Source organism: Aotus nancymaae, unplaced genomic scaffold (genome assembly GCF_030222135.1).
Source record: "Aotus nancymaae isolate 86718 unplaced genomic scaffold, 86718_ANA_hifiasm-v0.15.2.pri h1tg000049l, whole genome shotgun sequence".
Classification (NCBI taxonomy): Eukaryota; Metazoa; Chordata; class Mammalia; order Primates; family Aotidae; genus Aotus; species Aotus nancymaae.
In genome coordinates, this window is record NW_026988463.1 from 30006015 (window position 1) to 30022818 (window position 16804).

Below are 16804 nucleotides of genomic sequence, written 5' to 3' on the forward strand. Positions count from 1 at the left end.
CAAATTAGGGGCAAGTTCGTTGTTCGGGGTTCTGTACAGATCTGTCATACAGAACAACCCACTAACGCTACACTATGTACCACCCCACCCTCTGAAGCCACCTTTGCAAAAGCTTTAATTTAAAAATCCTCATTGTAGGCTGGGCACAGTGCCTCAGGCATGTAATCTTAGCATTTTGGGAGGCCAAGGCAGGTGGATCACCTGAGGTTGAGAGTTTGAGACCAACCTGACCAACATGGAGAAACCCCATCTCTACTGAAAACACAAAAATTGGCCAGGTGTGGTGGCACATACCTGTAATTCCAGCTACTCAGGAGGCTGAGGCAGGAGAATTGCTTGAACCTGGAAAGTGGGAGTTGCAGTGAGTCGAGTCACACCATTGCACTCCAGCCTGGGCAACAAGAGCAAGATCCCATCTCAAAGAAAAAAACCCTCTAATTTTATAATGGTTTGATATTTTTAAAAGTACATATTTAGAAAACTATGTATCCCTCAAACATAAAATCTACTACTAAAGTTTTAGAAAACATGAAAACTAAATCCATAAACTAAAACAAAGGAATGAACCTTTCAAAATGCTTTTGAAGAGTGTTGGTAATTTGATAATATGACAGTTTAACAGAAAGATCCTTTTCTCTTTCTTTTTCAAAACCACAAAATTCACTGATATAAGTCATCAAATTTTAAATACTTTAAAGGTGTGACCTACTAATCACGTGAACATATTGCTGTCAGTGGCATAGTAGACATTTTCATGAAGTTGAACACATACTAATAAGGAGAAATTAGCTCTATTTTAATCCCCAAAGATTAAATTTATTGAAAGTAAGATTTGATAAAGAAAATTTTGTTCTAATGAAAACACTATACCACTTTATTAAAAAGCAACAACAATATTAACCCAGCTTGTGACCTATCTGTTCTATAAAACTGTCCAACACAAGCATTAATTGCTGTTTTTTTAGCTTGATGGCCTCTCCTACAGTAATAGTAGTTAAAATACATTAAAATACTTAAACTATCTCAAATTCTTAAATAAATTATCTTTATACTCTTGGTAGGGTGTACATTTTATTCACCCTACCAACAGAATAAAGTCTCTTTCTTAGGATCTCTGAGCTGCTTTTGAAATGCTATAATTTCCATCAACACTTAGGGGACAAATTATTGGATCATATTAATGCTAATTGTGGATTAGGAAATATATGGTAAATAATAAAAATTAAAAGAATATAATATTAATGAAATATATGAAGATGCCAATATAAAATAAAAAGCTACACATTCAAGGAAACCTATTTTTTTAATTAAAGTTTAATTAAAAAAAATCTTTCAGGGTAACTAATGGATAGTTTTACTTAATTTCATGTAACTTGATATAGAGAAGTTAAAATGTATCTTGGAAGACATTTTGACAGTGGGAAATTAGAAATATACTAAAATGCAATTAGAAACTTTAAACCCCCAAATCCTCCCCATTCACTGTAATATCTAGCATAGTAACAAATCATAGCATAATCCTTGCAAAATGTTTTAAAATTTAATTTTGAAGATACATGTTATAACAACATGTCATCTAATGTTAATACAAAATATTCTCTTCAGTATCCCAATATTTTAAAAGTATAAGATTTTATATTAATCATGTTAAATTTCTTGTTGACAATATATGCAAATCTTGCCCTGGCTTTTTTAAAACAGTAAAAATTTAACTGTGTGTAGAATCTTAATATACAGGTAGCTATTAAAACAACACAGGATGGAATTCTAAAGTTGCTACAACATTTTACCCCATATGCAATAAACGCTTTCCAGAAACATTGTGGTGTTCTAAAGCCACCATCAGTTAGCTCCCAGAGCTGAGTAGCAATAAGACAACATGTATTATTATGCATGTCATGGAGGCTGTGTAGAAATCAAAAATCACAGGCAGTCAGCAATGGGTCAATAATGTCCCCAGAGACACTGTGTAGATAATCAAGGCCTGAGGTTTTCTCAGCACTGCACAAAGCAGAAGGGCAAAATAATAAAGTCAGGGAAGGACGCTGCCCAGCTCCACTTCCCACAGTACACTATGGCTGCTCTAGAAAAAAATACCCCCAAAATGCAAATAAAGCAAACTGGTTGTGCAACTGGCACCCAACTAACCTTTTAATGCAACCACAAATTAATCCTTCAAAGAGGCTTCAAAAAAAAATCCAAACACTATTCAATAAAAAGTCTGCCTAGAAATGAAACCACAGAAAAGTTTTATTTTAAAAATGCTGCATAAGGCCAGGTGCTGTGGCACACGCCTGTAATCCCAGCACTTTCAAAGGCTGAGTAGGTGAGATCACCTGAGGTCAGGAGTTAGAGGCCAGCCTGGTCAACATGGTGAAACTGTCTCTACTAAAAATACAAAAAAATACAAACAAAATACAAAAAAAAATTAGCCAGGCAGACTGAGGTAAGAGAACCGCTTGAACCCGGGAGGTAGAGGTTGCAGTGAGCAGAGATTACGCCACTGCACTCAGCCTGGGTGATAGAGTGAGACTCAGCCTCAAAAAAAAAAAAATAAAAAAAAAAATAAAATAAAAATAAAATAAAATAAAGTTTGGCTAATAGAAATTGTAAACTTCACATTTGGCTCACATTTTATTTCAGAGGATTGCCTCCTTTTTAAAATCTCAGGCTGCTTGCTCAAAGGACCAGAAGCCATGAAGGTCATAAAATCTGAAATTGTTCAATAATTGTTATTAGATTCTTTCCATTTGTGAATAGCCTTATAATATGTTATTTACAAATGCATATCACTTTTTACACAAGGTTAAATGGAAATACCCTCCTGGTTGGTCCCGGCTGAGCTCAGGGAGGAAGCACTGCCTGAAAAAGTTGCAGCCCAGGCTGTCACTCTTTCTTCATTTAGCCCAGTGTCTGGTCAAATCTTCTGTCATTCAGGGACTAAAGGGGGCGGGACTTAAGCGTTACCTAGTCAGAGACTCTAAACTAGGAACCGTCCAATAAGACACGCAGATGAAAAGTACCGAACAGCTTCCGGGATTTGGCGGGCTCTTTGTCTCTTCCTGCAGTCAGAGCCCCGGGTCTCGTCTTTGCTGCTCTATGTCCTCCACTGCTCTGTGTCCTCTGCTCCTGGAGATCCAGTCTGTGTGGTCCTGTGACCTTCAGGTATTGAGAGATCCACAGCTGAGACGCCAGGAGCTGCTGGAAACCTCAAAATGGTGAGAGTGCGGGATCCGATATCCAGAGAGTGGGAAGGGGTTGGTTGAAAGCAGTGGGAAGTGGCTGTAGTGGGACTCAGGCCCCCAGCAGTCAGCTCCAAAATCTGAGGCTGCGAGTTCATCTTGGCCAGCTCGACCTTCAGTCCCCTTCAGCCATAAGATGGCGGCTGGGCGGACAGGCGGGACCCCGGGAGTCCTGTTTCTTGCCTGCACAGTGGCTGTGCCCCGGCCTGGAGCCCCCTTTGGGCAACTCTGCACCCACCGCACCGCATCTCTCCCGGATTGTGCAGGGACCTTGAGAGGGTCACCAGGGGAGAATCCTGACTTGGAGTGCGGGGTTCAGGAATCGGAAGAGCTTTTGGTCCCTCTTTTATAAAAAATTTATTGGAGTCGTCACAAAAATATTAAATAATTTATTCAAACAGTGGTTCAAAAATTGTAGAGCACCCAGCTATGGTTTGTAATTTGTGGTCCATGCGACAGGGTTTAAGAGAAGACTTTTTAGGCTGGGCGCGGTGGCTCACGCCTGTAATCCCAGCACTTAGGGAGGCCGAGGCGGGTGCATCACGAGGTCAAGAGATCGAGACCATCTTGGTCAACATGGTGAAACCCTGTCTCTACTGAAAATACAAAAAATTAGCTGGGCACGGTGGCGCGTGCCTGTAATCCCAGCTACTCAGGAGGCTGAGGCAAGAGAATTGCCTGAACCCAGGAGGCGGAAGTTGTGGTGAGCCGAGATGGCGCCATTGCACTCCAGCATGGGTAACAAGAGTGAAACTCCGTCTCAAAAAAAAAAAAAAAAAGACTTTTTATAAGGTGCATGATTAAGAGAAACCTACATTCATTAATCGGTTAGGTACAGTTAGGTAGTTTCTTAATTTCCACTCTGAGCTTCCAAATTTCCTGGTTATGCAATCAGTTAATTGACGGTTTATAATTGGTTAAGTCTGAATTTTTTTCTCCCAATGTAGCAATTTACTCCCCCCAAAAAAATGCACTTGAGTTAGATTTTATTTTTAAGCAAAAATCCAGACTAGAGCCGCGTCAGTCTCATTGCCTGCCATTTAGTTATTTTCTCACACCACAGGAAAGTGATTTTCCCCTGCGTTTTTCACATGTGGCACAAGCAACCTCTCAAATCTACCTTCCACTCCCACCCTGCATTCCTTCATCCTAACTCTGGCTTTCATTAAATACTACATTTCCAGTTCTTTTTAACATTTCCGAATGCCAATTTCCCCTCCCTGATTCACATTATCAACTCCTTGTCCTTTAGTGTACATTTTAGATGCGGTATTTTCATTAGTCATTTAAAAAAAAAAAAAGATGTATGGAGTGCAGTGGAGTGATCTCGGTTCACTGCAGACTTTGCTTCCCCAGTTCAAGTGATTCTCCTGCCTCAGTCTCTTGAACAGCTGGGATTACAGGTGCGCACCCTCACACCCGGCTAACTTTTGTATTTTTAGTAGAGCCAGATTTTCACCGTAGCCAGTCTGGTCTCAAACTCGTGACCTCAACTGATCTGCCCTCCCCGGCCTCCCAAAGTGCTGGGATTACAGGAGTGAACTACTGCACATGGCCATTAATTAATCATTTTTTGACAAAGCGTTGGATGGGACTTTTACCAAGATGTGTTTTCTCTTTGAAAAATGTTGTCCCTGAGAATAAAGAATAAACCCCTGACACTGTATTGTTTTAAAAAAAAAGTTTCTCTTTTCTTTTTATCTTCCCTAGGAGCAGAGGTCTTATCAGAATGTTTTCAGGTCACGGATTTCCTTAGAAAATTTTGGGGTCATTTGTCCTCAGTCACCCTGGTCCTGGGTTTCAGTACTGTTTTGGGATAAAGCAAGATACCCGCCAAGGTTATGTTGCTGAAATGTCTAGTGAATACCAGCTCCCGGGTTATTTTTTCTCATAGGACAACCTGAGGTATGGAGTGTAGCCTCTCAAGGAAGCAGGTGGATGTCGTGGGTCTGACAGTCATCTCCTGGTGTACTCTGTTTTTTGAAAAGCTAAATCCTTGAGACATTAAAGCTGTCTTTACCTGACCCAGCTTCGATTTCTTGGAGACACATTGCTGGTTAGCCAATCAGATGCTGGTATTGAGGAAAAAACATAGAAATGATTTCTGACTGCTGGATTTTTTAAGGGGACAGAAAAATAGTGAAATAAATATAGTTAAAGAAAAATATTAAAAATTTGTGAAAGAAAAATATGGCATCCCAAAAGTCAGAAACAACCTGACCCCAGTGAGATGGTGTAAGAACTTGCAAAGGAAAACGCATCTGGAGCACTCACTGGGGCATGCGCAGTCATACATAGTCTCCTGAGCAGGTGGTTATTGAGCACGTAAGTGAGAGGATGGGGTGGAGAGTCAAGTGATTGAATAGCCTTAATTGACACATGAGTAAGACAGATTTGTTTTTTAATCAGCACTGCCACTCTCTGGGCTTGTCACCTTTAAAAGATTTGTTCACTTACTTGGACCTCAGTTTTAAATTGTAAGTTGCATTTTATTAGTAGGACTTGAAAGGAAAAAAAAACAACATTTGCAAAGGGCTTAGAAGAGGTGGGTTTCAGAAAGAAAAATAATATCTAATCATATGCTCCATTTGTTAAAAATTCTCATTTACCTTTTTCTTTCCCAACGTGAGTTTTGAAATTTTTTCAGGTGAGTTTCTTATAGCTTGGTGATTTCAAACAGAATTTTAAGGCTTAGCTTTCAGAATGCTAGCTAGGAAGGAAAAGAATAGGAAAAATCTCTCTTCCATTTTGGCTGTTGAAAATGAATACCTTTCCACAAGAAACTGTGGTGGATAACTGGTGAGTTACATAGATTCATGAAAACATTAGGTCCTCTTCTTGCAGGGTACATTTGTGACAGTGACTATCTCTGTTCTCTAACCCATTATCTTGATTTCTGAGTTTCATGCTAAATTTTATTAGATGAAACTTGGTACCCCCTAGAAGTGTTTTCATATGACTAATTGTTTACTACATAATTTTAATTAAAATTATCCAATAATGCATTTATTGTTTGAAATAAATAGATACTTTTGCTTTTCTTATTGAGGTATGAAATGTAGACACCTTAAAATTTTTTCATCTTATGTTAATACTGTGTTTGAGTAATTTTCTGGATTGTACACACACTTAGTTTCAAAAGCCAAGTGAATTACTCTGAGATGAAAATTAAAGCTTGAGCCCAGTGACTCTGAGCTAAGGGTAATACTGAACCTGCACAAAGAGGTTATTAAAGGCCCAATTATTTCTTTCTGAGGAGCTTTGTGTGCAGCTGTCTCAGCTTGCTCACCTCAGCCATGGAAGAAACCTTTATACTGAGAGAAGTTTCAGAGCCCTGGAAAGCTGGGGGTCCACGGGCAGATGGAAGGGGACTGGGAGAGTCTTCCTGAAGATGAAGTTGTTACTGTTTTAAGGTAGTTTCTAGATTTTGTAAAATAAAGCAGTTAGATTTAAGTAAAAAATAAAAAATTGAATTCCAAAGGAATATTGCAACAGCAGGAAGTACCAACTATAAGATCTATAAAGATTGCAGAATTTAGGCAGACCAGGGCTTTCTTTCATGAGGAGCAAAGCCGATTAAAAAGGTTTGAGGGGATTGGCAAATGGAGGGTGAATAATCAGATTTTAGGTCAGAGAGTGTTTTACCCTGAAGTCAGCATGTTCTTATGAGGAACATAAGATACATTTGTATGTTGGCCCAGACTGAGGGTAGCTCAAAGTCCAGGAGTCTGTGGAAAGGAGATAAATGAGTAAAGTTTGATGAAGTATTTTATTTTGATCACTGAAGACAAATTTGGCTGATTTTTTTTTTTTAATGGAAAAAAGAAGAAAATGTGGAGAGCCTGTGTCTGGGTATGTGAAAGGTAAGAAAAGAGAGCGCCATCTAAGTCATAATGGGAAGGGTGTTTCTTTCCACAAACTGTTCCTGGAGAACTCAAAGGCTGGAGAATTCTATTAATCACAGCTATTCACCTGGATTATCTATGTGCTTCATTCCGCCCATCTTTTTATTTGTTTTATACATTTCTTCCATTTGACTTGTCCTGGGTTGTATCTTTTATAATAAACTGGTAAACATAACTACAGTGTTTTACTGAGTTCTGTGACATACGCAGTAAGGACAATGTTGTGGGACTGAGCCCTGAATTAGAATCTGTGCTGACTCTGGGTGGTGTCAGAATTAAAATATCAGACAATGAGTTGGTGTTGGAGAATTGCTTGGTGTTCAGCAAACCTTACGGATTTGATGCCAAAAAAAGGATATCACAGAGGCCTGGCCTGGCCTGGCCTGACTTGGAGTGGAAATCTGGGTGTCTGGGAATGGGAGGCTCTACTCTCCTGCACACAGGCTGTCACATTGCCCACTGTCTTGTGATTCCGGGTCTTCTCCCAGGGTGACAGATTATTGAAAACTTAGAAGGGAATTCTGAGAGCAGACTCCCTTTTCCCACAGCTGCCACCACAGGATTTCTACCCACTCACCGACATACCCACTAGACATTGCTGTGTCTACAGCACTCCCAGGACTAGAAACTTTTAGGAATTACACCACAGCATTTTTGATCCTAGCGTTTCTTGCCAAAAACCTACTAAAGTATCTAGAAGTCTCCCGGCATATCCCCACCCCCAGACACTGAATCTGCAGCAGCAACCTGTTTTCTCTGCCAGCCTAGGGTTCTGGACCATCTGTTTATAATCTCATCTGCCTGCATGGACACAGAAATAAACCCGAGTACAGCTCCACCTGGGCCACTATCTGTAGCACAAACCGTCTCTTCCACCTGCGTTACACTCTCTCCCACCCATGGATTTATTTTCCTTTTAATGTTTATTTTTGGTTCAGGGGTTCATGTGCAGGTTTGGTATACAGGTAAAACTGGGTCATGGGCTTTGACATGCTGATTATTTTGTCACTGAGGTACTAGAGCACCAAACAGGTGTTTTTCTCTGATCCTCTTTGTCCTCCCACCCTCCACCCTCCACCCTCCACCCTCTGCTAGACTTCAGTGTCTGTTCCCTTCTTTGTGTCCGTGTGTTATTATTTAGCTCTCACTTTTAAATAATAACATGCATTTGGCTTTCTGTTTCTGCATTAGTTTTCTAAGGATAATGGCCTCCGGCTCCATCCAGGTTGATGCAAAGGACATGATCTTGCTATTTTTTATGACCACACAGTATTCCATAATGATTCTGTACATATTTTGTTTATATTAAATCTTGTTTTATGTTATTTTACTCTTTTGGAAAAAGGGTCTCACTCTGTTGTCCAGGCTGGAGTGCAGTGGCATCATCTTGGTTCACTGCAGCCTCAGCCTCCTGGGCTCAGGCAATCTTTCTCCCTCAGCCTCCCAAGTAGCTATAAGTACAGGCACAAACCACTATGCACAGCTAATATTTTGTTTTGCCTTTTTTGTAGAGATGGCTTTTTGCCTTGTCTTTTAGGCTGGTTTTGAGCTCATGGACCCAGGCCATCCACCTGACTCGGCCTTTCAAAGTTCTGGGATTACAAGCAGAAGCCACCATGCCCATCTATGCCACATTTTCTTTATTCAGTCTGCCATTGCTAGGCATTTAGGTTGATTGCATGTCTTCGTGTGTTTATTTATTTATTTATTTTTTGAGATGAAATTTCACTCTTTTTTGCTCAAGCTAAAGTGCAATGTTGATATCTTAGCTCACTGTAACTTCCGCCTTCTGGGTTCAAATCATTCTCCTGTCTTAGCCTCCTGAAAGTAGCTGAAATTACAGGAACACGCCACCACACCCAGCTATTTTTTTTTATATTTTTTAGTAGAAATGGGGTTTTAATATGTTGGCCAGGCTAGTCTTGAACTCCTAACCTCAGGTGATCTGCCCACCTAGGCCTCCTAAAGTGCTGGGATTACAGGTGTGAGCCACTGCACCCAGCAGATTCCATATCTTTGCCGTTTTGAATATTGCCACCATGGTCATGCATGTGCATGTGTCTTTTTATTTTATTATTTTATTTTCTTGAGACAGAGTTTTGCTCTTCTTGCCCAGGGTGAGATTCAGTGGTGTGATCTTGGCTCACCGCAACGTCCGCCTCCCTAGTTCAAGTGATTCTCCAGCCTCAGCCTCCCAAGTAGCTGGGATTACAGGCCTGCATCACCATGCCCAGCTAATTTTGTATTTTTAGTAGAGATGGGGTTTCTCTATGTTGGTCAGGCTGGTCTTGAACTCCCGACCTCAGGTGATCCTCTCATCTTGGCCTCCCAAAGTGCTGAGATTACAGGTGTGAACCACTGCACCTGACATATGTGTCTTTTTGCAAGAAAAATTTGTATTATGAAATTGCTAGATCAAATGATAATTTTGTTTTTAGTTCTGTGAGGAATTACTACACTGGTTTTCACAGTGGTTGAACTAAACTCACACCAGCAGTGTATAAGCATTTTCTTTTTTTTACAACCTTGCTAGCATCTGTTAATTTTTGACTTTTTAATAATAGCCATTCTGACTGGTGTGATATGGCATCTCACTGTGATTTCTCCTTTCATTTCTCTGATAATTAGTGATGAACATTTTAAAAAATACACGTTAGTCACAGGTATGTCTTCTTTTGAGAAGCATTTGTTCATGTTTTTTTGGCCTACTTTTTACTCAGGTTGTTTGCTTTTTTTCTTGTAAACTTGGTTAAGTTTTTTAAAGATTCTGAAATTAGACCCTTGACAGAAACATAGTTTGCAAATTTTTTTTTTCTTTTTAATTCTGCAGGTTGTCTGTTTACTCCGTTGATAGTTTTCATTTCTCTGAAGAAGCTTTTTGTTTAATTAGGTCTCATTTGTCAATTTTTGCTTTTGTTGCAATTGCTTTGGTAAATTCATCATGAGATCTTTGCCAGTTTCTGTGTTTAGAATGGTATTTCCTAGATTATCTGTCAGTGTTTTTAATTATTTTTTAGAACTTTAAGTTTTACATTTAAGTCTTTAATTTATTTTAAGTATTTTTTGTGTATGGTGTCAGGATGGAATCTGTTTTCAATCTTCTACATAGTACTAGCTACTTAATTTCAGCACCATTTATTAAATAGGAATTTCTTCCTAAATTCTTTTCTTCAGCTTTGTTAAAGGTCAGATGGTTTTGGGTGTGCAACATTATTTCTAGGCCTGTATTGTGTTGCATTGGTCTATGAGTCTGTTTTTTGTTCATTTGTTTGTTTTTCATTGTGTTGTGTTGTGTTGTGTTTTGTTTCCAGTACCATGTTGCTTTGGTTACTGTAGCCCTGTAGTATAGTTTGAGGTTGGTAATGTAATGCCTTCAGTTTTATCCTTTTTGCTGAGCATTGCCTTGGCTATTTGTTTGTTGTTGTTGTTCCATAGGAAATCTAAAATGGTTTGTTGTTGTTGTTGTTGTTGTTGTTACTGTTCTGATAAAAATGGTATCAGTGGTTTTACAGAAATAGCATTAAATCTGTAAATTTTGTTGGGCAGTGTGGCCATCTTAATAATATTGATCTTTTCTATCTATGAGCATAAAATGGTTTTCCATTTGTTTGTGTCATCTCTGACTTTTTAATTCAGTGTTTTATAATTCTTTTCAAAGAGATCTTTCGCCTCCCTGGTTAGCTGCATTCCTAGAGATTGTGAATGAGATTTTTTTTTTAATTTGGCTTTTGGTTTGGTTGTTGATGTACAGGAATGCTACTGACTTTTGTACATCTATTTTGTATTTTGAAACTCTGCTAAAGATGCTTGTCAGTTTAAAGAGCTTTTCCACTGAGACTGTAGGATTTTCTAAATATAAAATCATGTCATCTGCAAACAGAGATAGTTTGACTTCCTCTATTTCTGTTTCAATGTTTATATTTTTTCTCTTGCCTGATTGCGCTGGCTGGAACTTTGAATTCTGTGTTTAATAAGAGTGGTGAGAGAAGGCAGTTTTGTCTTCCTCCAGTTTTCAAGGAGAAACGCTTTCAGCTTGTTTTCATTCAGTATTTTGGTTTTAGGCTTGTCATAGATAACTCATTATTATGAAGCATGTACCTTCAACACATAGTTTGTTGAGGGCTTTTAACATAAAGATGTTAAATTTTATTGAAAGCTTTTCCTGCCTTTATTGAGATAATTTTGTGTTTTTTTTATGTTTAGTTCTGTTTACGTCATTTATAGCATTTATTAATTTGTATGTTGAACCAATCTTGCATCCCACGGATAAAACCTACTTGAACATAGGGGATTAGCTCTTTGATGTGCAGCTGAATTTGGTTTGCTGGTATGTTGTTGAGGATTTTTTAAATCAATGTTTATCAAAGTTATTGGCCTCAAGTTTTCTATTTCTGTTTTATCTCTGCCAAGTTTTGGTATGAGAATGATGCTGTTCTTATGTAATGACTTGATGAGGAGTCCATCTTTCTCAACTTATTTGAAATAGTTTTAGTAGAAATAGTACCAGGTCTTCTGTGTACATCTGGTAGAATTCAGCTGTGAATCTGTCTGGTCCTGGCCTTTTTGTTTTTTTGGTTAGTAGGCTATTTACTTACAAATGTAGTTTTGGAGCTTATTGGTCTATTCAGGGACTCAATTTTTTTTTTTTTTTTGTTAATCTTGTGAGAATGTATTTGTCTAGAAATCTATCCATTGTTTTCTGGATTTTCTAGTTTGTGTGCACAGAGGTGTTTATTGTAGACTTCAATGGTTATTTATATTTTTGTGGGGTCATTTATAATGACCCTTTTGCCATTTCAAGTCTGAATCTTTGTTCTTCATTAATCTAGCTAGTGATTTATTTAACTACAGTTTCAGTGGAAAAGCTCTTTAAACTGACAAACATCTTTAGCAGAGTTTCAAAATACAAAATAGATGTACATTCTTTTATTGATGATGTTAAGTTTAAATTCAGATCTTTCTACCTATTTGATGTGAACATTTAATGGTATAAATTTTCCTTTTAACACTGTCTTAGCTCTGTTGCAGAGATTCTGTTATGTTATATCTTTATTCTCATTTGTTTCAAAGAATTTCTTAGTTTCTGCCTTAATTTTATTATTTACCCAAAAGTCATTTAAGTGCAGGTTGTGTGATATCCATGTAATTGCATAATATCAAGTGTTTTTTTTAATTGAATTATATTTTTATTAACCTGTTGTCTGTGTGTGTGATTGGTATGATTTTTGGGATTTTTGAATTTGCTGAGAATTGTTTTATTTCTGATTGTGTGGCCAATTTTTTTTTTTTGACACAAAGTCTCACTGTGTCACACAGGCTGGAGTGCAGTGATGTAATCTCAGCTCACTGCAAACTCGGCCTCCCAGGTTCTAGTGATTCTCCTGCCTCAGCCTCCTGTGTAGCTGAGATTATAGGTGCCCAACACCACACCTGGCTCATTTGTGTATTTTTAGTAAAGACAGGGTTTTACCATGTCAGCCAGACTGGTCTCAAACTTTTGACCTCAGGTCATCCACCTGCCTCGTCCTCCCAATGCGCTGGGTTTACAGGCTTGAGCCATTATGCCCATCAGTGTGGCCTATTTTAGAGTATGTGCCACATGGTAATGAGAAGAGTGTATATTTTCCTGGTTTTAGATGGAGAGTGTTGTAGATGTATGTTTAGACTATTTGTTCAAGTTTTGAGTTTAGGTCTTAATATATTTGTTAATTTTCTGACTCAAAATTCTGTCTAATAGTGTCTGTGGGGTGTTGTAGGCTACCACTGTTATTGTGTCAGAATCTAAATCTCTTTATAGGACTCTAAGAACTTGCTTTATTCATGTGCAACCATGAACTTTTTATAACACTTTTTCTCTTCTGCTTTTTTAAATATGAAACGTACTTCCAAGTGCACCGTGTGCCCAGGGCTAATCCTTAGATGCCTGAATCCAGTGTCTACTAAAATTCAGATGTCCTAGGGTTCAAAAACATGTCCAGAGACCTGGCTACTTTTGGAGAAAACATAAGTGAGAAATAAATGACTTTATTATCCTATCTAAAAATCAAGGAGGATATTTTGCTCATCTCTCTTAAAGCATTTAGATTATATGTAGGTTTGTTCTGTGTTTTTTAGAAAATATGTGTAAGCAATTGTAACAGCTAAATGAACCTTTTCTTATTCTTACTGACTCAGGATTGTATTCATTTAGAACCTTAGATTCATTGCTTTTTATTTTTGCTTTGGCAAAGGTTTATGTTTTCTATTTTTAGTCTTTTAAAGTAGACACAGATTTGTTTAGATTAAAGCTCCTTGTAAGAGAACACAAAAGTTGAACACAAGGTCAGGATTAAATTTAGCATTACAGAATGATAAAGTCTAAAAGATGCTGATTAAGTTTGTTTGATAGAAAAGTGATTATCCAAGGTAATTATTGAATATTTGCAGGATGAAGTACTTACACTGCAAAAGCAGTTCAGTATATTAACTGAACAGTGGGGTCTGTAGCTGTACTTTGACTTCTGTTTATTACTTTAGAACAATTAGCATAGTTATGTGTAGTGTTTCTAAACAACATGCATTTACATAAATTAATCAGTATTTTTTCAAAGAGTATGAATATAAGGTCATGATATTATTTACTTTGAATATATATATATATATATATAGAGAGAGAGAGAGAGAGAGATGGAGTTTTGCTCTTGCTGCCCAGGCCTGACTGCAATGGCATGATCTCAGCTCACTGCAACATCCACCTCAAGGATTCAAGTGATTCTCTTGCCTCAACTTCTTGAGTAGCTGGGATTACAGGTGTCTGCCACCATGACAGGCTAATTTTTTGTATTTTTAGTGGAGACAAGGTTTCACCATGTTGGCCAGGCTGGCCCAGAACATTTGACCTCAGGTGATCCAACTGTCTCAACCTCCCAAAGTGCTAGGATTGCTGGCATAAGCCACCATGCCTGGGATGAATACATTTCTTAGTTATTTTAATATTGTCATTAATACTTTTGAAATATAAATTGTTTTAATTGAATTATGGTTAAAGACAATTTTTAAAAATCCTACATACATTATGACTACTACATTAAAATTATTTATATTTAGATATTTATATCTAGTATCCAGAACAAATTTACTACCAAATTGTTACAAGAGATATTAGTCTGACACACTTACTAATATATCTAGTAGGAATAACTATGGTAAGTGTAAGTTTAGTGTCTTTTATTTTACTAAATTTGACTGTTGCTATTACAGGACAAATAAACACAAGTGATGCGGCCACCCAAACACTATAATAGCTCTTCAGTTACCTGTGGTACAAGCTCAAATATATTCCACTATATGAACAAAGTCAGAGTCCAATTTTTCATCAAAATGGTGGAAATTGTCAAATGTATTCCAATATAGATTCCCCATTCAATGGCAGGAGATGAGAGAGTGGAAGAGATAAAAGAGAAACATAAAATTCTGCTGAGAGTATGACCCCTTTCTTCATAGTGCTTATGTTTCTCATGCTGAGAGTAGCTGTACACTTTGTGTGTTTAGAGATAAATTTCTTTTGGGAAAATATTTTCTGGCTGACTTAGTCTCGTATGTAATCTGAGGTTTTTCTTAAGATGCTTTTAACTTTTTTTTTTTTTCAATGTAATCTCGCTCAGACTGAGAGCTGTTTTTTCTTTTTAAAGCTTTGGATGTCTTTCAGAAGCCCTTTTAGTATCTCCTGGCATCTGTGAATGAGGTGCATGGTCACAGTGCAAGCTCTTGGATCTGTCTCTATCTAGACTTCTGCTAGAAATCCAGCAGTATTTTTTCTATGACACCATTATAAATAGAAACTGAGGCTGAAATGCTGCTCCTGTTTCCATTATTTCAAAGCTACAGCTCTACCCAGGAGGACTGCAGGATCTCCTCCTACAGCTCAGGCTTCAGTCTCTAATGTGGCACTGGAGTGCTGCTTTGGAAATTGATGTTCACATACGATGTGAGATATCAGCTGTAAGCTCTGTGCTGTGAGCTGTGCTTCTGTGCTGGATGGTAGGAATCAAGAAAGGACACTAGCCACCAGGAGTGGGCAAGCAGGAGAGCCACAGCCTAGTGCTCAGGGAGTAGAGAGCCATTGCTTTAAAATGTAAAAATCCAGAAAGGTAGCACCCTATTCAACCATTTATGTTGGAGAGTGAGTGTCTACCTTCAGCAGGCACCTGGCTTCAAATTGCAAAATTGCCTTCTGTCACGAAGATGTGAAAAGTTCATTTTGTCATTAAAGATAAGTAATTAGCATACATGGATGGCCACCTTAGTTGCCAGGTGAATTTAGAATGAACTATGTGTGAGATGGTGCTATAAATTCTACTTGTGGACTAATGGTGACCATTTTTCTGTCTTTGCAATCTCTTAAGCAGATTGACTTTGATATATGTCACATTCGAGTTTAATGGTATAATAAAACAGTTTTCTTCTTTTCTATTATTGTGGAGTTTCTCTGGGGCTGAAGAAAATTTTTCTCTTAATTATATTTTCCAAATACTGTATAGAATCATCAGAAATGATATAAACATATAAGGTGCCAACTAAGCTTAACTCTAGCAAGGACTTCCCCCCTCTGCCTTCCAGTAAACTCATAATTGTGCTGCAGAGTGCATGCTGTCCCCTGAATACACAGGCAGAATTGTGTCTCTGTGTATTTGCTATCTGTAGTCTCCTACAGTCACTTCTAGAGAGGCTAGATCAGATTTTTACAAACTTCACAGGGCAGCAATCAATCATATGACCTCTTTCAGTGACTCTTGTGTTCAGACCTGAAACTGATTCACAAACCATGGGGCCAGCCCAGAAACCCAATCAGAGTAATGACATGTAGACATGAGAATCTTCACTTTCCCCTTCCTCCTCTTGCTAAAATGCATTTCTTCTTACTAAAATGTCCACAAAGGTGCAGGTAACATCTGTTACTATTTCAACAATCCAGGACCTAAACCTGCAGCTCCAAATTCTGAGTCTTGAGACTTTGGGGGACAAAAACCTTTTATTTGAGAAATACAAATTCAGTTGTCAAACTCAGAGAGACATTAAGATGAGAGCACAGCTTTGTCTTTTTTTCACCTTTGAACTGTATTCATCTCTTAAAACTGTTTGCTGTTGCCATTAATTAAATGACAATAGCTATAAATTAAACTACTAATGTCACACTGGACACTATAACCCATACCCTAAATCTTGACAATGTATATGTAATCAATAATTAATGTTATTTCTGCAAATAAATAAGAATGTTTGTATCAGTCCAGTCTCTATCCTATTTTTACCTTTACAAATTCACTGGTAACTACTGCTAATTAAAGTGTAGATTCCAGGCAACTTGAATGTTTGCTTTCAAGTTACAGTCCTCATATTTGGCCCAAATACACTGTCTGCTCATATTCATGTTGACTCAGCTTTTTTCTTTTAGGTAGACATATCACTTAGAATGTACTAGAGCAGCCTGTAAGAGGGGCTTTCTCATTTGATTGTACTTTACTTGCTGTAGCACCCAAGAATGCAGAGCCTGGTTGATCCCACCTACAATCTGCACATAAGTTCTGGCCTCTGCCTGGTATTACAAAACAGGGCCAGATGTAGAATTAAAAATGTACTGAAAACCAACAAGAGACCTTTTCTGCATTGTCTGATGTC

At 38.0% G+C, this 16804-nt stretch overlaps 1 protein-coding gene across 1 annotated transcript in view; it reads left to right on the forward strand.

The window, feature by feature from the left end:
• Positions 1 to 3022: 3022 nt before the first annotated feature.
• The window catches only part of LOC105709352 (zinc finger protein 724-like), a 47194-nt gene continuing 33412 nt past the window's right edge, over positions 3023 to 16804 (forward strand). The window contains exon 1 of the mRNA XM_064362731.1: positions 3023 to 3218. Within this exon, the coding sequence (XP_064218801.1) occupies positions 3216 to 3218 (3 nt within the window). The 5' untranslated portion in view covers positions 3023 to 3215. The remainder of the gene's footprint in view (positions 3219 to 16804) is intronic.